The sequence below is a fragment of the Bison bison genome, unplaced genomic scaffold (genome assembly GCF_000754665.1).
Source record: "Bison bison bison isolate TAMUID 2011002044 unplaced genomic scaffold, Bison_UMD1.0 scf7180017864469, whole genome shotgun sequence".
Lineage (NCBI taxonomy): Eukaryota > Metazoa > Chordata > Mammalia > Artiodactyla > Bovidae > Bison > Bison bison.
Genome location: NW_011495030.1, coordinates 1,058,338 through 1,084,398, shown reverse-complemented (window position 1 = coordinate 1,084,398; position 26,061 = coordinate 1,058,338). Strand labels below are relative to the sequence as shown.

General features: G+C 38.2%; 2 protein-coding genes across 3 annotated transcripts in view; both read right to left on the bottom strand.

Moving 5' to 3' along the window:
* The window catches only part of LOC105003462 (transient receptor potential cation channel subfamily M member 3), a 248,658-nt gene that overhangs the window by 211,870 nt on the left and 10,727 nt on the right, over positions 1-26,061 (bottom strand). The window contains exon 2 of the mRNA XM_010860631.1: positions 14,561-14,735. The gene's annotated coding sequence lies outside the window, so the exon portion shown is untranslated. The remainder of the gene's footprint in view (positions 1-14,560; positions 14,736-26,061) is intronic.
* The window catches only part of LOC105003463 (transient receptor potential cation channel subfamily M member 3-like), a 76,425-nt gene continuing 64,920 nt past the window's right edge, over positions 14,557-26,061 (bottom strand). For both annotated transcript variants that reach the window (XM_010860632.1, XM_010860633.1), the window contains one exon: positions 14,557-14,735. In XM_010860632.1, coding sequence (XP_010858934.1) covers positions 14,557-14,735 — 179 coding nt within the window. The remainder of the gene's footprint in view (positions 14,736-26,061) is intronic.

Sequence of the window (26,061 nt, the reverse complement as noted above, 5' to 3'; positions counted from 1 at the left end):
ACAGAAATAGAACTGCCTTATGATCCAGCAATCCCACTGCTGGGCATACACACTGAGGAAACCAGAAGGGAAAGAAACATGTGTACCCCAATGTTCACTGCAGCACTGTTTATAATAGCCAGGACATGGAAGCAACCTAGATGTCCATCAGCAGATGAATGGATAAGAAAGCTGTGGTACATATACACAATGGAGTATTACTCAGCCATTAAAAAGAATACATTTGAATCAGTTCTAATGAGGTGGATGAAACTGGAGCCCATTATACAGAGTGAAGTAAGCCAGAAAGAAAAACACCAATACAGTATACTAACGCATATATATGGAATTTAGAAAGATGGTAACAATAACCCTGTATACGAGACAGCAAAAGAGACACTGATGTATAGAACAGTCTTTTGGACTCTGTGGGAGAGGGAGAGGGTGGGATGATTTGGGAGAATGGCAATGAAACAAGTCGCCAGTCCAGGTTCGATGCACGATACTGGATGCTTGGGGCTGGTGCACTGGGATGACCCAGAGGGATGGTATGGGGAGGGAGGAGGGAGGAGGGCTCAGGATGGGGAACACATGTATACCTGTGGCGGATTCATTTGGATATTTGGCAAAACCAGTACAATATTGTAAAGTTTAAAAAAAAAAGTTGGATGGAGCAGGTCTGTGAATGGGATGGAAAAGGCTATAATTCAAGACCACTTAGAAGGGTATCAATGAAGAGAATTCATTAGCTCATATTAAATTCTCTAGGCCAGAATACTGGAGTGGGTAGCCCTTTCCTTCTCCAGGGGATCTTTCCAACTCAAGGAAATGAACCCAGGTCTCTCACATTGCAGGTGGATTCTTTACCAGCTGAGCCAAAAGGGAAGCCCAAGAATACTGGAGTGGGTAGCCTATCCCTTCTCCAGTGGATCTTTCCAACCTAGGAATCAAATCGGGGTCTCCTGCATCATAGGTGGATTCTTTACCAACTGAGCTATCAGGGAAGCCCTCATTCTGTTCATCAGTGTCAAGTAAAAACAAACAAGTGATGCTAAGATACCCTAAAGCCACTACTCTCTATAATTTAACATCATCTTGAAGTCAAATATGTTATAGGATCATAACTCTTACTTGACCTAGATCTCCTCCTGAATCTTATATTTTGATATTTCTGGAGTCTGTGTGTTCTAGGAAAAGTGCTAATCTGAAAATCCTGCTGAGGAATTCAAAGCTCAGGATAAAAGAATGATACAACTTCACAACAACCACTTTACAGATGAAGAATCTGAAGTCTTCAGAGTTAAACTGACTCATTAAAAATTATAAGCTGAAAGCATCAGAGCTGGGCTTAAAGGGCAAGAGAATCAGAAGGAATGATCTTTGATAAATTATACTAATCTAAATATACAGTCTCAACTCAGTGTAGTAAAGTTAGTGATTTGTTTAAATGACTAGACACAAGAAGTGATTTCTTCTGTTGTATTACTGAGACAGGATTTTAGATATCTTATGTGTAAGGAGACTGAGGAATGTGATTTCAAGGATCCACCACCACTCTCTCAGAGTTACTTTCTTAACTTAGCAGATGCCCAAAGTTCCTTTTAGTTATTTAAAAGGCAAATATTTTACTCAATAATTAGAAGCCCTGAGAACACCTCTTGGGATAAGTGATATTTATTTTATTTTTTATTTTTTTTTAATTTCCGCAGCGGGTTGGGCTTCACCTCCGGGTACACCGGTTGCATCTTGCCGGCCTGGGCGAGCGTGGTTTGGGATCCAGCCGCTGAAGCGTCGGTGCCGCCCGCTGCTCCGGGAGGTGTTGGCCGGGATGATAAGTGATATTTAATATTAAATTCACTTAGCTGTAACTGACTGATATTGGTTTTCAGGAAGAACTACCTGACTAGGAAGTTGGAGAAGATATGAATAGAATGCAGAAAAGTGACCAACAGACAGAAATTACTTTGCCCAAGCTTTTACTGAGGATCAGCTTCAGATACAAATGGCTTCTACCAGCTAAGACCTATTAGAAATAGTACCTCTGACCCTGTTTGCACATCTAACCTAGAAAAGTTGTTTACCTGTGCTTTTCCTGAAGGTTTCCATCTAGCAATGTCAGGTAATTAGACTGATCTTCAAGAAGCTGCCTATTACTGGGCAATGCACATACCTTGATGGCATAGTCTGCTCTCTGGCAAATTCCACCTACCACTTCCCACAGAGTGATGTGTCTTACATTTCTTTCTTTATACCTACCTACCTACCTGTCTATCTGTCTATCTCTCTACTTTTTTAAACCCAGTCTACAATCCTGAGCCAGATATATTAAACAGAAGGCATAGATACATATACAAAAGGAGACAGAAGTAGGTGGTGAGTTGGGGTTGAGGGTGGTGGTAAGAGAAGCAATTAATACATTTTATAAGACAAAGTTTGTGCTATACATCTTATACTTGGCACTTCATAAAGACAGATTAATTTCAGATAATCCTAGCTAGACTGTAACTCCTTGGATGCATGGATTACATGTTAATAGAAAGGAGTACTTATGGACTCCTCCTCTCTATGTTTATGGAGATGCTGAAGACCTCGGCTTTTCCTCTGCCCCTCTTATCTTATTTCCCTCACCCCTCTCCTTTTCCCCTTGTATATCACCTTTAAAAATGTTATACATGTTTATTATGTTTATTACTTATTATCTATCTAACCTTGCTAAAATTTAAAATGTAAGCTCCACAACAGAAAAAATGTTTGTTTATTTGGCTCACAAGTATGTTTTTGCCCATATCTAGAATAGTGCCTGGAACATGGTAGGTGTCCAACAATATTGGATGCCTGAGTACATGATGTTGGTTGGATGTAAGAATGTAATTTAAAAATGAAGGGAACAATTTCTAATAACAGTGGAAATCTGTCAGACATTCAAGGGTTCTCAGTGTGGTAGAATCCAATTATAGAAATGTCAGAGCTGTGCTAGCTATTAGCCACATGTGGCAATTCAAACTTAAACTTATTACAATTAAATAAAATTTAAAATTCAATTTCTTAGTCACTCTAGCCACAATTCAATGGCTCAGTGCCTATCTGATTGGACAGCAGAGATAATAGGACATTTCCATCATCACAGAAAGTTCTATTGGACAGCGCTACTCTTGAGGCAGTCAGAGGTGCCGAGTCCTCAGCCTGAGGCACGGACCTAACAGGACACTAAGGTGGAAAATCCTGAACAGTGTTGGCTGCATCTCTACAACGTTTCTTCTTCCCCTTGCCTTTGGTTATGAATGTGCCCAAGAGTTGAAACTGAATTGTTGCCAAAGGATACAGAGACTGCCACATGGTCAGGTAGCTTCTCTGTTGCCAAAATTGTAAGGAAAAAACACTCTGATTTCATTCCAAGTGAAATCCCATCAGTGAATACTGCACATAGCCAAGCAAGAGGAACAGTCAAACTTTTATTGCTTTAGGCCCTGTATAAAAGACAGAATCAGAGCTGGCTTGAGATGTATAGGCTCCTTGGGCAGGCAAAAATGTTGGCACCTCTCAACTGACCTGCTTTAAATGCTGGTCCAATGTTTAATTCAAAGGAGAAGTTAACCAGCATGCAAAGCAAGAAGGAGAATATGGAAGCTGGGTGCAGACACCTCTGTTGTCTGGAGTAATGCAGATCTGAGGCAAGTAAACCTCTTGCAGTTCCTGGATCTCATTTTCCTAGAGTCAAGACATGCAGCTCCTAAGAGCCGACATTCCAGCCACATCTGCCTAGACAGACCACTCTAGCTGTTTGATGCTGAACTTTCCTCACCTCTCCTCAATTTCCTCATTCATAAAATTGAGATAATCATCATAGCTAACTCAAAATGTTTATGAAATAAAGTATCTAGATCAGGCTCTTGTATGTAGATCTTTACAAAAATAGCAACTTAAATCCCTCAAGTATGCACTTGTGGGGAGGGTCAGGGATGTGGAGGAAAAGAAGTGTGAGTAGCTCAGTCATGTCTGACTCTTTGCAACTCTATGGACTGTAGCCCACCAGGTTTCTCTATCCATGGGGATTCCCCAGGCAAGAATATTGGAGTGGGTTGCCATGCCCTTCTCCAGAGGATCTCCCCAATCCAGGGATCAAACCCGGGTCTCCCACACTGCAGGCAGATTCTTTACCATCTGAGCCTCCAGGGAAGCCTGGAGGAAAAGGAATAGGAAATACCAATTATCTTCTAAAGTAATTTGTCAAAATATTCCTTCTAACCCCACATCCTATGCTATGAGATGTTGGGACAAATGTAATTTTATCTATTTTTGTATGTATTCTGTGATGAATTAGTTCCTAGCTTAAAAAAAAAGTTATTCTTTTTTCTAGCAAATTATCCATTGGCAATTGCACTTTGTCCTTCAGTTCAGCTCCAAACATCGCCCTACAATAAAGAGCTTCCTGTTGTTCATATCCTGTTTATTACACTTGTGTGAAAAGGCTCATATCATTGGGTAATTTAAACACTGATGTGCTTCACAGTGTTGATAAAAAATTGACTTATTTACTAAGCATCTTTTAGAAGATAAGTTTCTTATTTTCCCCTTGGTTTCATAATTCAGTGTGCTGCTTGATGACTGCCTGGTAGTAATATATGCAGGCTACTTACAAGATTTTGTTTTTATTCTAGAATAAGAGTAGACATCTGTGATATTTTGACTAGTTTTCCTTCTTCGCACCATTGCTAATCTATCACAGTAATCTTTCTTCTGAGTCCAGATGTGGTCTCAGAATCATTCTCAACACATCATTCTATGACGTCTCTATCAGTTGATTATTGTTGACACTCAAAACAAAAACTTGTCATCCCTCCACCAGAGATTATAAAATCTCAAATATATTATCAAAGGGGGAAAACGAAGATCATAGAGTCAAAGAGCTCCAAACATTAGCTGGTCTCCAAGGTACTGAACTATGGTTTCCATGGTTTTAGAGAAGCTGATTTTTTATTTTTTACTTAAGACCTTTAGGGGTCACTGCTCATGGATGGACACTTCATTTACATTGAATAAATCCAAAAACACAATGAACGTGTATATCAACTCAAGGATGGTTGTCCAACAATTAGGACAGTAAAGGAAAGGCTTTATTGAAGCTGAATGGAGACTTTTCTGGACAACAGAAGTATAAACTTGTGTTAACCTTGGAGTCCTACTTCAATGCATCTTTAGTGTTTCTCTGGATGAAGAAGCTTTTATAAGAAGGCAGTTACTGCTGTAAATAGTTTTCATAAACCCTGTGGTTCATAATCAACATCTGAGACTTACACAGGGAATCTGATGAAAATCCATTAAGAACATCCCAAACATTATCTATTATTAATGACACTACTGGGTGAGATGTTAATACACTGTATTTTTAGCAGCTGCAGGTTCTAATGTCCACCAGATTGATTCAGAATTCATCTCCTCTAAGGTAGAAGGATTAAATACCAGGACAGTTTATTATCTGTACCTCACTCAGATAATTTTTAAATGTATTTGTTGGTTTTAAAGCTCTCATGAGACAGAAACTATGCACTGAACTTCAGAAAGAAAAATTTCCTAGAAATTAAGTGGGTAAAGAAATGTCAGGTCAATCCTATGTATAACTAGATCACTTTGCTGTACAGCAGAAATTAACACAAAATTGTAAATCACCTGTACTTCAATAAAATAAGTTTTTAAAAAGTTTCTGAAAGTGTTGTCCATGGACCCTCTCATTGGAATCATCTGGGGTTTTGGTTTCAAATACAGTTTCCTGCATTCCAGCCCAGCTACACTGAATCAGGATACTTAGGGGACTCTGTCTTTTATTGCTTTCCAAGTGATTCTAAGCCATGCCTAAATGTGATGACCACATATTATTCGGAGTTTTTTCTATGTAACAAATGGCTGAGAGTCAGCTAAGCAAATCTCAGAGGAACCTAACTGATACCTCTGAAGTCTTCACTTGCATTGATGCGCTATCTGAAAGTTGTGAGCAGTGGTTCCCTAAAAGAGATTTCTTTATGGTGATGGATTACCCAGCTCTGTGTTTTTCTCATGTTTGCTCTTTATTTCAAGGCACATTTCCCCAACTTGGAATTGAGCAATTCTAAAGTAAATTTAATCAATATAGAGAATGTATTGGTCAATTTAGATCAATAAAAGTTTTCACTGGCACTTTCCTCAATAAATAAGTTAATGCTTCATTATCCCCATGTAGACATGGAGGGATCAAATAGCAAACTCTAAGGAAAAAAATATTTATTTTATTTTGCACTTGCCTAAACAAACAAAGCTATTCTAGCCTTGTGGAACTTAGATACAATGACATAAGTATCCATATAACTATATCTTTATATATTCCACAAATGGAAAAACTGAAGTAATACTCTCTTTATAAAACTTTCTCCATCTACTCCAACCTATGCCTCTTTCTGCTTTTTGGAACGCAGTAACATCTAATTGAAAATTATTTTTTATTGTACTAGATCAATTGTACATCTCAAGCAAAGGCCTAAAACAAGCATTTGAAAAATATCTGGTGATTGATTGATTTGAAAAGTGATGTTATCAGTCCTACTGTTAGGTTTTCACTTAAAATTTAAACACACATACATATATATATATTATTTATATGTTAATATATATACTTAATTATATTTAATCAATTTTATAATATTAAATTAACATATCAATCCCATTACATTGAATTTAAGTATATATAAATTCAGTTTAATAAAATATATATACACACACACTGAACATTATACTATCTCATATAATTTGTCCCCTTTACCAGCTTTCCTTCAACCAATTCAGACTGGTTCTTTTTTCTGTGTTGAGCTGGATAAAAGAGGGTCATATGTTAGCTTTTCCCTGATCATTCATGCTGACTCTCAGTTTAGATATAGTATTTGATGGGAAAGAGGAAAAGCAGCAATAGAGTTATTATATTGCCATTTTGTGGATAATTAACATAAATGTTTCCACTGACTTTATAGATTCTCATGAGGAATGCCACACTCAAGAGCTGTGTGCTCTGGTAACACTTTATACATTTATCATGTATACTATGAATACATGTATACTACCTATTGGTACTCATGCCTGTGTTGTAGATTTCCAATTAATCTCCAATGTGCCACATCCTGCCTATCCTCTTACAGTGAAATGTTAACTTGGAAAGCAGTTTACAAAGGCAGCACTTTAAAAAATAAATAAATAAAGCCACCAGTATTCTGTGTCTGTACAAGATGTTTCCAACTTTTCTTACTTCCCTTCTGAGGTCACAAGACAGAATCCAGTTTTGACATGCTTTTTATAGAAAATTCTAGAAAAGAGACAAGGCAAGATGAAATTAACAACAAATAAAATGGACACGAAGTTGGCATGCTTGCTATTTGTTTCCTTCTTTCTCACTTGACATTCCAATTATGTCTAAATCACGCTGGAGTACAATCCATCAAGATCAATTACTTTCTTTGGACAGGTCTTACAGAGACAAATTATAGGCCTGTGGCATCCTTCAGCTTTAGCTAGAACTCTCTTGAGCAGCAGAAGGAATCAGTGGCTACCACCCAGAAAGATATGCCTTAGGGAATAGAGTCTAGACCTGGGGTTCTAAAATGATACTTTGCTGATGGACTTTCTCCTGTCTTTGGTCATTCTGATGTTCTTTGGAGACTAGCAAACTTGTCACATCTCTGTTAGGACAGTGATATAATTTGAAGCCATGCAACAAAATTTTCCTTCATTTCTACTTTGTGTTTCATTTATGCCTTTACTTCATCTAATCCAAAGATGGAGGGACCCCACTGTTGTGTTGCTGCTGTTTAGTCACTGAGTCATGTCTGACTCTTTGTGATACCACGGACCGTAGCCCGACAGGCTCCTCTGTACCTGGGATTTCCCAGGCAGAAGTACTGGAGTGGGTGGCCATTTCCTTCTCCAGGGGATCTTCCTGACCCAGGGAATTCATTTTTCCTGTTTTGGCAGGTAGATTCTTTACTGCTGAGCCACCAAGGAAGTTCCCTTTAAATAGACAAATCAGACTTTTATCTTGAACACATTATTTACCTCCTATATTTGAAAGCAAGCCATTGCTCATTTATTCTTCACAATACCTGAGGCAAATTCCACTGGCACATAAGGATGTGAAGTCTATCTGTGTTTGCCTCATTGATTACCTTCCAAAAGTTATGACTACTTAAAACTTTAAGGTTTTCTGCCTCTTTGAGTTCTGCTTCTTGCCTCAGATATCTAAAAATGGTAAATCCAGGTGATAATTTTGGGCATAAATGACAAAATAAACACAAACATCAATAATACAATTTGGATGAATAAGGGGCATCATCTCAGGACACACATTCATTCAGATGTCTTTTTCAGGCTGACATTTTTCATCGGTGAGTACTTGCTCACTAACTGATAAATGAAGGGCTAGATCATATTTCTCTGAAATCTGAGACTTGAATTGACAATTATCAAGCAAAGTAATCTTTGGGTTGCACTTCAGGCACCTACAATTGGAAAGGTATTCCTGACTAGGAGTAAAGCTGGTCATCTCAGCCAACACAGCACAAAGGGGAATCCTAGTATTTAAAAACTGAGGTAGTTGAATCTAATGCTACTTGGATAGCATTCATCTATTTATGCCTGCAGTGCTGAGTCATTCATGATGCAGAAATAACATTTGATAATATTTCTAAAGCAATGAAATTAGTCAGGGAAAGTGACTTGTGACTCATTCTAAACTAAGACAGATGAGAAATAGAAAATCCAGTACATCAATAAGGACAAAAACAAAGTCTGACCATTTTTTTCTGGTAGTATATGCCTCAGAACAGAGATGGGGAGAAAAGATAAAAATAAGAATTTAATTGCCATTGTCTCCTAGTTTATCCAAACTCAGAGCACTGGGAGAGATAGTCTGCCTTTTTACACCGCACATAATCTCATCTACAAAAGTTAATCAGTTTTTCCAATCATAATTTGCTTCCAGAGTCATTCCCTTTCAGATTCATGTTTTTGAAAGGTGGTTATTAGCAGAGACTTTAAAGTCAAAGTATCAAGTTCACAAAAGTTAAGATACAAAGTGTGTAAATTTTTTTTCACAACTTTAGGATTATGAAATTGAAAAGCTTTAGAGCTGAATATAAAAATTTATAGTCCTTGGGCCTATATTATTTAACAACTTGTAAATGAAGTTAAAATTTTAAAAATCATATTTACATTTCTAAAGTAACTGAAAAATAAAAATAAACTGTTTAAACCCCAATTCAGTTTTCATAAACCAAGTATATATGTTCCCTATATTCAACATTATATGTACAATTGCACACTTTTATTTGCATGCTGCTGTCGCTGCTAAGTCGCTTCAGTCGTGTCCGACTCTGTGGGATCCCACAGACGGCAGCCCACCAGGCTCCCCCATCCCTGGGATTCTCCAGGCAAGAACACTGGAGTGGGTTGCCATTTCCTTCTCCAATGCATGAAAGTGAAAAGTGAAAGTGAAGTCGCTCAGTCGTGTCCGACTCTTCGTGACCCCATGGACTGCAGCATAGGTCTGTTTATATGAACATAGTTATGCATTTATATTTATTTGTAGTGAAATATGTCTCGACTCTTTTGGACTTTGTTGAAAATCAAAGAAAAAATGCTTTTTGATAAATAAAGTCCAGCTGGGCAATTTTTTTTTTAAGCATATAATAGGCACACTAATGATTTTTAAAATTGGCTGCACATGTGTGGTTGGACAATTTCTTATCAAGTTAAATAAACATGATTAATTCTGGCAGTTATTCAGAGGGCACACAGAAACATTATGAATGCATTTTATCATGTTAAATTTACAAATGCTTTCCTGAAGCAGGGCATACTTTTATCATAATGTTAATATATATATTTAGATTTAGGGCTTTCCTTGTGGCTCAGATTGTAAAGAATCCATCCACAATGTAGGAGACCTGAGTTTGATCCCTGGGTTGGTAAGATCCCCTGGAGAAGGGAAAGGATACCCACTCCAGTGTTCTGGTCTGGAGAATTTCATGGACTGTATAGTTCTATATTCTTAATAATCATTTTTAAATTTTTCTGAAAATTATTAAAGTTTTAATTTTAATAATTCTAAAGATATAAAAATATCTTAACTCTTTATCTTCATACCAGTTACACTCATTGTAGGGCATGGTATTTCTGACTTTTAATTTTAGAGTTGGGGTATGATGATCTGGGTGGGGGAAGGAAAAGAATCCATATGATGTAGAGCTGATCTGCTTGTATTTCAGTTTGTAACCAGACATGCATTGATTTTATCTTTTTGGAGCACACAGAAAAATAATAAATTAAATTATAGCAAAAAGAGAAAGCTGAAGGCAGCTTAAGTATACTTATATATTTAAAAGATAGTATCACTGAAGTACTATATGAATAAACAATAGAGCATATACCACAAAACGCATTTCAGTAAATTTTTATAATATACTGAACTGGCCTGGGATCATGGGCTGTATGGCCTTGACAAAGCACTTAATTTCTTTGTGTATCTGTCCTCTAGGTTGAATAATATATAGAGCCATGTCCAGCACCAAATGTGTAATATTTCTCTTATATTAAAACAGAATCAGGAAAAGCAGCTTATCAGAGATTTCAACATTTTTCAAGGTACCCAACCCAAGACAACCACAAAAAAACAAGCACAAGGTCCATATTTTCATTGTATATAAACCTGGAAATCTGAAGTGCTGAGGTTTCTCAAAAGGAAACATGCATTCTGAGTGCAAACTTACATCCACTTTGTAGGAATACAACAAAATAATGCCATCACTAAGACAAAAAAAGTGCCAAAGCTAAAGGCTATATACATTCTTTAATAACCGATTGTTATATTTAAATTAATGAGAACTATGTGTAAGTTTTTAATAAAAGCAAAGCATCATTGGACATGAGTTTGAACAAGCTCTGGGATGGGAGATGGTGAAGGATAGGGAAGTCTGGCGTGCTGCAGTCCAAGGAGTCACAAAGAGTTGGGCACGACTGAGCGACTGAACAACAAAGCGTAGCTGAGGATCTTCAACTTTTATTGGTGACAGACACAGGACCATGTAAGCAAATATTCTCTGTTTAGATTGTTAACTATAAAATGGACTTATACTTACTATTAAAGAAGATAATGATAACTTCATCAAATTTGCCAGAAAGCAAACTCTAACTTGGTGCTTTTTTCTTTTAATATCAAAAGCTTTAACAGGGCCTAAAGTCACTGGAGAAGGCGATGGCACCCAACTCCAGCACTCTTGCCTGGAAAATCCCATGGATGGAGGGGCCTGGTGGGCTGCAGTCCATGCGGTCAGGAAGAGTAGGACACTACTGAGTGACTTCACTTTCACTTTCATGCATTGGAGAAGGAAATGGCAACCCACTCCAGTGTTCTTGCCTGGAGAATCCCAGGGACGGGGGAGTCTGGTGGGCTGCCGTCTATGGGGTCGCACAGAGTCAGACACCACTGAAGTGACTTAACAGCAGCAGCAGCAGCAGCAGCAACAGCAGCAGCAAAGTCACTGTCAGTGTTCACAATGTTAAGCTGAGAGCTCTGTGCCTCTGATTTTCTTCCTTTCACATGCCTAGGTACATGTACTAAGGGTTAGTACATGTACTAACTAAGGGAAGTGTGCTGTTTAATGCCTTGATGGTGTGCTCGGCTGGTGGCAAAGACAAGAGGAGGAATGGGGAGAGGAAAAATGGCATTGAGTTGCCATGCTGAGTCTATTTTAAGTCAGGCTGGGTGAGGGAGAGGTGCCAGAGGGAGTGGCCTGAGTAGACAAACTCACCTGTCATTACTCTTATTATAATGATACACTTGTCAGTTTATAAGACTTGCTATGAACTCTTTGAGGGTAGAAATAGCTTTTTTTTTTTTTTTCCCATATCTCAGTGCATGGCACCCAGTAGACACTAACTGTATATTTATGGAAGGGATGAATAAAAGATGTCCAATTCCTTTGGGGTTTCTTTCTCCAACTACTTCCATGAGTTAGGAGAACGGATTAGGTTAGGAAATTCCTTATTTAAAGCTTCAGTAGCTCCTTTGAGTTCTCCTCCTTAAAGTCACCCATACCTTCAGATGAATTACTTCTAATCATCTGCAGAAGGGGATCTCAGATGCAGGGGATGGCTATGCAAGGAAGTCCTCCAAGGGGTTGGTGCTTTGGACTGTTGAAAGCAGCATGCAGAAGGGAGCTGCTAGATCAAGGAAAGTGTGTGAAGGATTAAAGATCAGTTTACACAGGACCAGAGTGGTTACCATTACAGACAGTCCACTCTCCAAGTCAGTCTAGAGGGATATGATGGGATATGGCACCAAACGCCTTTGTAAACATTTAGTATTTGTACACACATAGCAGCTTGGGGAAGCTGGTGTTTGGAGGTCAAGCCTGGAAATTGCACATCCTAGCTTCTCTCAAGTTGCTAACCTGCATTATATGGTCCAGGTTAGTTGTGCTTCACATGTAAAAACCCAGTTCCTATGCTTTTCAGCCATTTGTGTGTCTTTGGAGAAATGTCAGTTTAGATCATCTGCCCATTTTTTGATTTTTTTTTTTGACATTGAGGTGCACAAGTTGTATATTTTAGAGATTAATCCCTTGTCAGTTGCATAGTTTGCAAATATTTTCTCCCATTCTGTAGGTTATGTTTTCATGTTGTTTATGGTTTCCTTTGGTGTGCAAAAGTTGTTAAGTTTAATTAGATCTCATTTGTTTATTTTTATTTTAATTACTCTAGGAGGTGGGTCAAAAAAGACATCATTGCAATTTAAGTCAGAGAGTGTTCTGCCTATGTTTTTTTCCTTTAAGAGTATTATAGTATCCATCCTTACATTTAGGTCTTTAATGCACTTTGAGTTTATTTTTGTGTATGGTGTTAGAGAGTGTTTTAATTTCATTCTTTTTCAAATGGCTTCTCAGTTTTCCCAGCACCACTTATTGAAAAGACTGTCTTTTCTCCATTGCATCTTCTTGCTTCCTTTGTCACAGATTAGACCATAGGTGCATGGGTTTATCTCTGGACTTTCCATCTTATTCCACTGAGCTATATTTCTGTTTTTGTTCTAGTAACATACTGTTTTAATGACTATAGCTTTGTAATATAGCTTTCAAACTGCAATGAGGTATCACCTCACACCTGTCAGAATGGCCATCATTAAAAATCTACAAACAATAAATGCTGGAGAGGGTGTGGAGATTGATGGTGGAGATACACTGTTGATGGTAATGTAAATTGGTGCAGCTACTATGGAGAAAGTAGGGAGGTTCCTTAAAAAACTAAAAATAGAGCTACCATATGATCTAGCAATCCCAGTCCTTGGCATATATCTGGAGAGAACCATAATTCAAAAAGGACACACACATTCGAATGTTCATTGAAGTACTGTCTCCAACAGCTCAGAGGTGGAAGCAACCTAAGTATCAACTGGCAGAGGAATGGATAAAGAAGATATGGTATACATATATAATGGAATATTATGCAGTCATTAAAAAGAATGAAATAATGCCACATGCAGCAACATGAATGGACCCAGAGAGTATTATACTAAGTCTAGAAAACCAGGCAGAGAAAATCATATAATATCACTTATATGTGCTGCTGCTGCTGCTGCTAAGCTGCTTCAGTTGTGTCCGACTCTGTGTGACCCCCTAGATGGCAGCCCACCAGGCTCACATCCCTGGGATTCTCCAGGCAAGAACACTGGAGAGGGTTGCCATTTCCTCCTCTAGTGCATGAAAGTGAAAAGTGAAAGTGAAGTCGCTCAGTCGTGTCTGACTCTTAGTGATCCCATGGACTGCAGCCTACCAGGCTCCTCCGTCCATGGGATTTTCCAGGCAAGAGTACTGGAGTGGGGTGCCATTGCCTTCTCCGTCACTTATATGTGGAATCTAATAAAAATGATACAAATGAACCTATTTACAAAACAGAAACCAACTCACAAATCTCAAAATCAAATGTATGATCACCAAAGGGAAAACACAAATCTTGAAATCAAATTTATGATTACCAAAGGGAAAACATGGAGGGGGAGTGATAAATTAAGAGATCAGGATTAATACATATATGCTACTATACATAGAACAGATGACAACTGATGACCTACTGTATAGCACAAGGAACTCTACTCATTATTCTGTAATAACCTATATATGAAGAGGATATGAAAAAGAATATATACATATATATATTTATAAGGGATATACACCTAAACTAACATATTATAAGTCAACTATATTCCAATAAAAGTCATTGAAAAAAAAAAAAACCAATTCCTTAGTGGAAGAAGGAAAAGAGAAAGGAAAATGAAGAGGAAGGAGCCCATGTCCTATGGCCCCTCCATTCCCCTAGTTCTCTTTATCATCAGTGTGGACTAGTGTAGCTTTCATGGTATTTCCCACTTCAGAGGACATTTAGAATATGTTCTCCTGCTCTTTACAGCCTCCTTCCCGTGCCAAACCATCAATCAACTTACACACTCTCTTCCAAGCTTGGAACACAAGCTCAGCACTCATAGTTTAAATCCAGGGCCTGGCAAATTACCTACCCGCCTTCTTCTGAATATTTATGCCCAAATGCCAGGATGTCGGATGCCCGTCCACTCCCATCACAGACAACAACTGGCACAGGAGGGGTGTCTCGAAGGTACTCCAAGACAATTGAGATCACATTGGGTCCTCCTTCCACAATTAGTGCCACCACTGGAACGCCTTGACCGATTCCTGCATTAAAAAAGGAAAAGAAAAGGAAAAAAAAGAGAAAAGAACACAAAGCCAGCAAACCAAAGAAACAAAAAGAGAAACAAAAAGCACAAACTAAAATTACTGAGCATGGGGAGGAAACAACATATGAAGGGATAACATATGGAGCAAAAATTTACAGAAAACCCTTTAGTAGAATTTTCCTACCAGAGAGTCCATTAGACTTTGCCCTCTCCCTGTAACTCCCAGGGTGCTGGGGTAAGTTAAAGTGTTGATGACCATACCTCACAGGGGAGGCATAGAGTGAGAAGGTGGGAAAGTTGGTTAGTAGAGGAAGCCAGTAGCCAAAAGATTGGAAGCTAAATGTGATCTTAAGCAAGTCTCATGTGGATCCAATGGCCAGTTTCCTATATGAAACATGGAAAGTTAAAAAAAATAAAAGTCACCTCCCTGAAGTTATCACAGTGCTAAGAAAATGCCTAAGTGGTTTTTATATTAAAGGCTACAAAAATCAGCTGGGGGTATATTTTAACTTGTTGAATCAACTGCTAGCTAAATTATGGGTCTATCTATTTCTGACCACAGGTGATCAGCTTGATTATGGATTTTTAACATATAACGGTCATAATAAATTACCTAGGGGATATAGCATCTGCCATTTGCCATCATTGTGTCCTTTACTATAGGGTGAGTTGCCAGGCACATGATGGGCAAACATTGGTTGAATTCAGCTGAATTAAGGAATTTCATCTATTTACACTGAGTCAATAGACACTGCTGTTTTCAAGTAAAAAATTACCCTAACATCAGCACTTATGTATGTTCAATCTAACATAATAAAGAGAAGTACTGAAAACAAATGTCCATAAGAGACATGAAGAGAAAAGAAAGTGAAAGAAAAGTGAAAGTGTTAGTCTCTCAGTCATGTCCTACTCTGCAACCCCATGGACTGTAGCCTGCCAGGCTTCTCTCTCTGTCCATGGAATTCTCCAGGCAAGAATAGTGGAGTGGGCAGCCATTCCCTTCTCAAGGAGATCTTCCTGACCCAGGGATCAACCCTAGGTCTCCCTCATTGTAGGCAGATTCTTTACTATCTGTGCCACCAGGGAAGTCCATGAGAAACAAATTAGTTTTCAAGTGACACCTCAAGTTATCATCATTGGTGAATGAATAACTTCTTTTGTTCAATTTGGTGTCACGTTGTATTTTTTCACTCTATCTTGTCAGTATAGTTAGAAAAATGGGCAGTTCCATAAAAATGAGATGTTTTGTAAGGTACACAAAGCAGTTATCTTAAAAAGGAAAGAATCAGGCATTTGTACCATTTCTGTAAATATGAAAAACCCCTCAGTCACCTCAGTTCTTTCTCTTCCCCCTTCTGCTGTGGTATTTTATCTTTTATCAAGAAACTACTTCCCTATGAGAAATGAGTTTGATGTTTGATTTCTTGCTCCATTAGTAAAAGATTCTATTAGACTTGTGTGACCAGTTTTACTTCTAAAGTATAAGTACAACAGTCTCCTAGGGCCTTATCTCTTCTAAGTCAGTGTTTTTCATGGTTTGATTTTCATCTGCAAAGAATTCTCCAAAATGCCAGTTACACAAAGAAGAATGCTATTTTAAATTTACATTTAAAAAATGTAAGAAAATGACAATTGTTGATTAAGACAAGAAGCCAAGATTTCTTTTTGTTCCCGGAAGGAATTGTGAGAGAGATGACTCATAGTCTCATCAGAGTTTTCTGTGGATGGGAAGTTTTTGAGCATTAACTCTCTCAAATCCAAGAAGAGGGAAGTAAAAGGTCATGCTGTTCTCCTTTGACCCAGAGCCCTAAGGACTCAGACAAAATGGCATTTTAAAGCTCTGTTTTGGTGTCTATGAAGGAGACACTTTATCCACTGCTGTTGATTATGATTAAGTTCTTGTTGAAAGGCATGTTGAAGATTAACTTGAAATGTTAATACAGCATACTTCTTTTTGAGGAGAATTTTCTGACACAAAAAATACCCACTCCTATACAGATTTATATTCTAAAGTGCCTTGGAAAAGAAACTCTTTTCCAAGGTACATTAAAAGTTATTTTATAAAGCATTTTATGTTTAAACATAAACATATGTTTAAAGATATTTTATAAGGTATTTCCAAAGTACCATGCCATTTAGTTTTCTCCTTTGCTTTTCTTCAGCACATACTCCCATATTGTTTCATGTCAAGGGACAATACACCATACCATTTGTTTTATACCAAATGATAACATTTACACTATTTCTCGGATCTTCTAAGAGAGGCTAAATCCTGTTTAGCCTAAATTGGCTAAATTCTCATTCTTGAGCACTGATTCTATCCGTGGATCATTACTCCTACTCACAGACCAACTATGAGCCATTCATGGAGGAAGAAGTCATAAAATGGACCTTCTAGAATGTTCCTGATCTAGAGTCTACCAGATAATAGGCAAGATGTCTGGAAAATTCTCCTCTCTTTGAGAGGAAACACAGGTGCAAAGGGGACTTTCCTGGTGACTTAGACAGTAAAGGATCCACCTGCAATGCAGGAGAGCTCGGTTCAATCCCCGGGTCAGGAAGATCCCCTGGAGAAGGGCATGGAAACCCCCTCCAGTACTCTTGCCTGGAGAATCCCATGGACAGGAGCATGGTGGGCTACAGTCTATGACGTCACAAAGAATTGACACAACTGAATCGACTGAGCACACACACATGCATGGGTGGGTGCAAAGGATCACTTTTCATGGGCAGAAATGTGAGCAATAAGCTGTCAGTTGTATCTGTCAATAAATCAAATTGTTATACCCTAGAAATATAGAAGCATTTAGATGGTCGTATTTCCTGTATTTGAAATGAAGCTGTAAGCAACTGAAATGAAGAAAACAACTATATTAATTCAGATATATATATTTCAGGGCTAAAAATTAGATGGAGCAAAATATCAAAACATTATCTATTTTTTCATAAATTGAATATATCCAATATATCTAATGACTCCAAATTCTCTCCCATTTCCTTTAGATAAAAATTTGTTCCACAGACTATAAAAACCCTTAAAGCCTAAAATAAAAGCAGTTTTGATTTTCTTAGTTACAGGTGGTAGAGAATCAGGCCACGCCTAAAAATATGCTTTGTGTAAATTAAATGTGTCAGTATATGGTAACATTAAACTTTTTGTCAATACACACACAGATACACACACACACACATGCACCCCAGTCTCATGTATTGTCTTTTTCTGAGAAAAGAAAATGATATAAAATAATTAGTAATGATCCAAAGTAATGGTCCTTAGCCTATTTTTTTTTGAGACAAGAATCTTTGAATACTTTTGTGATTCCAATGAAAGCTAATGATCTTTTTCCAAGAAAAACAAAGGCACATAAGGACAGTCACAAAAATGCTTCTATACAGGTTCAAAAGTTCATGGATTCCTGAAGTCTATTCATAAAACCTTGCTAATGGACCCTCACAGAGCCTCACCTAAATTAAGAACATTGATATACAGTTGGTCATCTGTATCTGTGAGTTTCACATCCATGAATTCAACAAACTGCAAGTCAAAAAAAAAAAAAAAATTCCAGCAACATCCAAAAAGTAAAACTTGAATTTGCTGGGCATTGGCAATTAATTTCATAGCATTTACTTCTATTAAGTATTATAAGTAATTTAGAGATGATTTAAAGTTTACTGCAGGATGTGCATAGGCTGCCTGCAAATACTGCACCATTTTATATAAAGGACTTGAGCATCTGCAATTTTGGTATCTGGGAGGTGGGACTGGAACCAATCTCCCGAGGATACTGAAGGACCACTATATATGCAAAGAGCATCAGTTTGTGTTCTTTTATGAAGCTCACTGAAAGTCAAAGTGTTAGTTGCTCAGTCATGTCCGACTCTTGTGACCCATGGACTGCTAGGCTCCTTTGTCCATGGAATTCTCCAGGCAAGAATACTGGAATGGGTTGCCATTCCCTTCTCCAGGGAATCTTCCCGACCCAGTTATCGAACCTGGGTCTCCTGCAATGTAGGCAGATTCTTTACCATCTGAGCCACCAGGGGAATTCAGTCCCATCACTTCATGGCAAATAGATGGGGAACAATGAAAACAGTGCAGACTTTATTTTCTTGGACTCCAAAAATCACTGCAGATGGTGACTGCAGCCATGAAATTAAAAGATGCTTGCTCCTTGGAAGAAAAGCTATGACCAACCTAGACAGCATATTAAAAAGCAGAGACATTACTTTGCTGACAAAGGTTTGTCTAGTCAAAGCTATGGTTTTTCCAGTAGCCATGTATAGATGTGAGTGTTGGACTATAAAGAAAGCTGAGTGCCAAAGAATTGATGCTTTTGAACTGTGGTGTTGGAGGAGACTCTTGAGAGTTCCTTGGACTGCAAGGAGATCAAACCAGTCCATCCTAAAGGAAATCAGTCCTGAATATTCATTGGAAGGACTGATGCTAAAGCTAAAGTTCCAGTACTTTGGCCACCTGATGTGAAGAACTGACTCACTAGAAAAGACCCTGATGCTAGGAAAGATTGAAGGTAGGAAAAGAAGGGGATGACAGAGGATGAAATGGTTGAATGGCATCATTGACTTGAATTTGAACAAGCTCAGGGAGTTGGTGATGGACAGGGAAGCTTGGTATGCTGTAGTCCATGGGGTCACAAAGAGTCAGACACAACTGAGCAACTGAACTTAATTGATGAAACACACTGAGGCATCTGAGACAGGTTCTAGAAAAGGTTTTCAAACAAAACAGTAGTCTGGGGAAACTGTATCACATTGTTACTGTCCAGTTATATTGATTAACCAAACTTCCCACTGTCTATAGTTTATTTCTCCTCCTATCCTTCATGTCTTTCTCTTTTCCTTGTTTTTCTTTATTTCTTCCATTCACACTTTCTTTTCTAAATGGTATTTTGGATAAGGGACATTTTAAAAGTCTCTAGATAAAATAAATTTTATAAATCTGTAACATATGACCTCATTAGTAAAGAAAAAAGCTTTTTAAAATATCAAGAATGGTATATTTTTATTAGTGAAATAAAGAAAGCATTTTGAGAATTCACTGAAGACCCAACTGGATTCATAAGGACCACTACCAATTTATGCCCACAAAGGAAATAATATAATTACTATGAAGAGCTTCACAAATGTACTTGCTCATCTGAAACTACTGACTGACCATTCACAAAAAGCAGTTTATAGATTTATAGTTTTTAAAAAATACAACCTTTATTATTACCAAAAAGTTCTCATTTTATCTAGGTCCCTCAGAGACTTTTTTTGGTCAATACTTGCTCTTTTGGTTTTGGTGAAAGTAGGTTAATTCCTTACTTGATAATAATAATTTTTCATTTTCTACCAGAACCAAGAACTTCTTAGAGATTTCCATTAGAATTTAATTTTAGAGCAACACAATGTTGCTTAATTAAGAAGAGGCAAGATGTTTGCCACACTCTTTATAGTTTTTGTAATTTTGGAACTAGAAGCATTATAGCCTATTAAAAAATGTGAGCTTGAGTAATGGACTTAGCAATCTAGAGGATTCCAGGTTGACCCAGGGCTTTTAAATTATAAACTGAGCCCCAATTAATGGTTCTTTGCAGAAGATAACCTTTTAGACTTTTGTCTCATTTTGTTATACCTGCTATGCAGTTCAGCATATGTTGTCAAATGTTGTCAAAATTGGCACTAAACAAAGACCAGGTTGGGTACTGTGAAGAAGGGAGGTGGAAGGGATAGAAGAACGTCTTAAAATTCCAAAAGAGTTTTTTCCCCTTTCTCTTTCTATTGACATGAGACTATAATCTATGATCAGTTCAGCCACATGTAAAAGTATTTGGTGTACTGTAGTGAAATTCTTGGACAACTAGAATTTTGATCCAACTAAATTAATCCTTTGGTTTACTGTCAACCTTACTGTATATGACCTAAAATGACAATGGGCTCAAGGAATACTGTATTTTTTGTTGGAAAACAGTTTATTATTTACATAATGATGGCACATAGAAGATTGATATTAAGTCAGTGACCAAAGCCACACATCATGTGATCATTATAGTATAGGTCATTTAGAAAAGAAGCTTGAAACTTTACATGAGAGATGACTTCTTGAAGATCTTAGTCACTTTGAGACCAAGACAGGGTTGGGTAGACATTTCTGTTTACCAGATAAAACTGTTTAGCAGTAACATGGACACAGTTAACTCACTGGCCTTGCCAGTTCTGGGATTATGTGATTCTTAATGATTCAGAAGTTTGTCAAGAGAATTCATATGCTTTGAAAGTATGCACATAGTGAGAGTTTGTCAATATAGTTTATGCTGCACAATTTTAAATTTATATTAGTAAAATTTGTACATTATTAAAAAGCACTGAACAGATCCTCTTTATCCCACTTCTCATTTGAATAGTCTGGTCTTGGATTCAATGGTTGACTCAACCAATAGATATACTGGTCACTGTCTCCTATATTTGGATTATAAAGGGGTGATAAACTCACTAAGCCACTAAGGTCTTGTAGTTTACAAACAGAACTTTATACAGATCGGGGGGTGGGGTGGGTGGCAACAATTACTGTAGTGATGGGAGAAGAAGCAGTCAAGCTATTAGCATCTACCTGATTTTAATAGGCACCAGTATACTGCCTACTTGAGAAATAGTGACTGAAGTTTGCATAACACTACAGCTTTTTATAAGTATTGAATAGTTTTAGAATTAGGTTTTTGCTACCCTTAATGCAACTCTTCTGTGGTCTGGAAATTCTGGGATGGATTTGTGAAAATTAAATAAAGCTGGTAATCAGCTATATTTGACAACACTCGATGCTATTCTTGGTTATTAAGTTTAAGGTGCTTCTTACAATTAGGAAGTTTACCAGAACATGAATATTCAGGTATAACTGTAGAATATTACTCTACAGAAAATAATATTTTAATATGCTTTTTTTTCCCCCAAAATAAACATGATTGGAAATCTCTGAGCTACTAAGGAGCAGCATGAGCCCAAGAAAATATCTAGGGATGATATAAAAAAACGCACCTCATTTTAACTAGAATGTCTCTTCAGTCTTCAAAGGAAGCAGATGTTTTAGATACTGCCTTCATGTTTTGGAGATAGAAAACATTATCTATCCAAGAGAACAGAACTATAATTGGAATGTGCCTGATCTTACTTGGAAATGGGTAATAAACCCATTTGTTTTAACAAATCCTGACCATATACTCAATTGGTAAATGCGAATTCCAGTTCAAACCAATGTCATGTATCATTATTATTACACTTTTTTGTCACTATAATTCTGCACCTAAATGGATGCTTAGAAAATTATTTGGAAATATAAAATACAGCACAAATTATTAAGAAGTCAGAAGAAAATCACATGCAACAAGATGCTTCACTGTTAGACATTTGATCTAGTCTTCACCTTTGCCTGTCCTTAACTATATGGAAAGTCCTCAGATGCTCTTTTCTCAGTGTGAGGACCCTGGCAGGAGACAGTAGTTGGGGGTCCTTTGTAAAAGAAAAATTGGGGATGGAAGAGGTTCTTTTTTTTGAGGTAGGGTTTTAAGAGGCAATATTCAAGCCTAACTTGGGTGTAAGCACACCATCTACACGGTGTCAGGTAGGCCTTTGTTTTAGAGCATAACTGATGCTCATGTGGGAAGCCTGATCACCAGTCATGGTGACTCCTCTGCTTTTCTCACTCACAAGGTCTATCAAGGAACTTCACTCCAACAGCAGATGGGATTTAGATGGCTTTCCAAGAGTTCTAAGTCCAAAGGCAGAGACAGTGATCACACCACTCTGAATACCCTTGACTCCTGGAGAGGGGCACTCTCTTCTACAAGCCAGCTAGGCAGGGGCATTGCGTGCTCCCTCCCTGGCAATGTGGGCCCCAAGACTGGGGTTCTGCCTTGATTTCAGTGAAGTTTTCTGGAAGCACTTTGTCATGCAACAGCACCACCATCCCAGCCCTACACTCTGGAAGCCTGGCCCTGTCTCACTCTCTCAGATGACACTTTTCTTTAGATCACAGGATCCGGTCTGGAACTGGGCTGAACCTGTCCTGTCCTGATCTCCACCTCTGATTCTCAGTTCCACAACTGCCTCTACCTTCGCTTATCTGCTGTCTCCTGTTGACCCCCACTTTCCGGCTCAGCATGGGTCACTCTCTTCTATTTTACCCCCTTACTACTAAAAACTTTGACAATATGTTTACACAAAACTGCTAACATGGTAGCTGGAATTATGCAGAAATGCATCTTGATATGAATTGATAAACCAAAAATATATTTTAGAATTCTACACACGTCTAGTACACAGAGTTGGCATACAATTCATAGGGTTGTTTAGAGTGATAAATTGAGCTATTTGTAAAGTACATAGAACAGAGCCTGGCACTTACTGAGAACTATGTGGTTAAACAAACACAACAGTAAAGATTCTTATTTATATTTATTAGGTGCATAAAAGGTTTCTACTTTAAATGTATAAATGATTCATGAAGATAAATGTACTTTATGTATTTAAACCAAAAGAATGCTCAGACAAATAATTTGAAACACACTTTTCTGAAGTCTGAATATTCTCTCATGCAGACCAATAATATGCTTAGGAAGCCCAATTCCTTTATCTTGTATCCAAAACACTAGAAGTCTCTGCTTTGGTGTAGGTGATCTTTCGTGTCATTCCCCAAATGCTTTCTACCAAGGGGCTTCTCCTCAGTGATTCAATCAACTTAAGTCTTTCAAATTCTCTGGGTTGGACAGAGATGTAAATGCCAAGGAACAGAACCCATAAGTTGATTTCAAGGATATTAAATGCTAATAAACAAACTTAGCTTTTGACTTAGTCAATGGAAAACAGTTATCCTCTCATGGCCAGATAGCTCTGACTGAAATGTTCTGCTATTAATGTCTGTATGTTTTTAGGACATCCAAACAACATCCCATGTGAATCATTTCAAAAGCAAGGGAACAGCCAATCCCAAAGGCTATAAGGCAAGTATTACTTTCATAAAAGGAGAGCGCCAGCATTATTTTCTTTGAGGCCATTGTTTGCAGGCTGAATGTTTTAATGTAATTGATCTAAGTCTACAAGGAAACTCACTCAAACAAAGCAATAGCCTTCCTAGTTTCTGCTCTGTTCAAAAGCCACATCAAAAGGCATTCCTTGCCTTCTCAAATATAAGGTAATCAAAGTGGTTCTAACTCATTTTACTTTTTAATTCTTTGCCCACACTTCCCTATAAATGTGCCAGGAACCAAGTCCACAGCTTGTACAAGTTCCATTGGCTTCTTGGCAGAATTCGTAAGCAGCAGAGCAGCCAGGGGAATTATGAATTGAAAAAACATGGACAGACCTAGCCCACAGTGCAGGGCATACCTGGGTAGGAGAGGGAAATGGTAAGAGAAAGGAAAATATTGCTGGTAATGGCAAAATGGCATATTAATTTGCCCTTCCAAAATAATTTTTAAAAATCTCTCTGCATCATTTGAAGGAGTCTGCAATTACTTCTCCCTGGTCTAAATGTGAAAAGTTTTATTCTCTCTTTGAGGCATATTCTTCTTAACTTACTCTTTCTGGAGAACTTACATGCATCCTGCAGTTCCCAGGTTCAAAGACAAGTCTACCTTATGCCCCCCTTTCACCCCCCACCAGGCAGAACTAACTATTCTCATTGTGTGTTCTTATAGTATTTATTTTTTTAAGAAGCCCATGCCAATGGATATTCTTTATAAATTTGTCAACAAACTATTTTGTTATAAAAGAAAAAATTCTCATAGTACCTCATATGCTGCTGCTGCTGCTAAGTCGCTTCAGTCGTGTCCGACTCTGTGTGATCCCAGAGACGGCAGCCCACCAGGCTCCCCCGACCCTGGGATTCTCCAGGCAAGAACACTGGAGTGGGTTGCCATTTCCTTCTCCAATGCATGAAAGTGAAAAGTGAAAGTGAAGTCGTTCAGTCATGTACGACTCTTCGAGACCTCATGGACTGCAGCCTACCAGGCTCTTCCGTCCATGGGATTTTCCAGGCAAGAGTACTGCAGTGGGGGTGCCATTGCCTTCTCCATATCTCTCATTAAATTCCAAGTTTGGACATCTCTTTTCTCTCTAGGTCGGTTTATCTTTGTATCCACAGCATATCAGATAGTGTTCTACATGCGGTAGTTGCTCACTAAAATTTGGGTACAGAAGGAAGGCAAGATACTGAATCTCCTCAAGTATATCTTGATTGCTCATAGATTAGACAACAATGTAATTATTTCCATAGAAATTTTCAAATCTTTTATGATATAAACAAGTTTCCCTCAGTCAACTGATCTGAGTTTCAAGGCACTCCAATCTGATTTAAATTCTCATGAAATCAGGAAGTGAAGTGAAGTGAAAGTCACTCAGTTATGTCCTACTCTTTTTGACCCCACAGAATTCACCAGGCCGGAATACTAGAGTGGGTAGACTTTCCGTTCTCCAGGAGATTTTCCCAACCCAGGAATTGAACTGGGGTCTCCTGCATTGCAAGTGGATTCTTTACCAACTGAGCTATGAGGGAAGCCCTCATGAAATCAGGAATTATACCAAATGCCCAGTTTCTGTGCTCGTTAGTTTTCCTTGGACTACTGAGATTGCTTTCTGATTTCTCTGCCTCTTCAACAAACATCACATAACTGCTAGTTATCATCTGTAAATAGTCTTCTCTGTTACTAATCTTCAGTGGGTTCCCAATGCTTATAGATAAAGGTCCAAATCATTTTGCATGACAGACAAGGCTCCCTATATGCTGGACCCAATCTTTATTCACAGCCTCATCTCTCCAGAACTTTCTGTTCACTCTGATTCTAGTCTCATCTAGACTATCTTCTCTATCCTCCATCTAGGATTATTTTAAAATTTCTCTTTGCTGCTGCTGCTGCTGCTAAGTTGCTTCAGTCGTGTCCGACTCTGTGCGACCCCAGAGATGGCAGCCCACCAGGCTCCCCTGTCCCTGGGATTCTCCAGGCAAGAACACTGGAGTGGGTTGCCATTTCCTTCTCCAGTGCATGAAAGTGAAGTTGCTGAGTCGTGCAGACTCTTAGTGACCCATTTTCTTCTCCATACTTTGGGGCTAGCACACCTGAAAAGAAGTGACTAAATAAATAGGTTGTTGTAAAGAGACTGAGTGTCATATCTCTATACTATTGATGAAAACTGCTGAAATAGAGATGACAGCCATTTAAATGGCCCCTGGTGTTCTTTCACAGGCTTTTACCACTGGCCTCAGTGGTGCTTAGACCTAGACGAGAACATGCTCAGTAACCTGGGTGAGTGCTCACAGTTTGCCTGTCCATCTG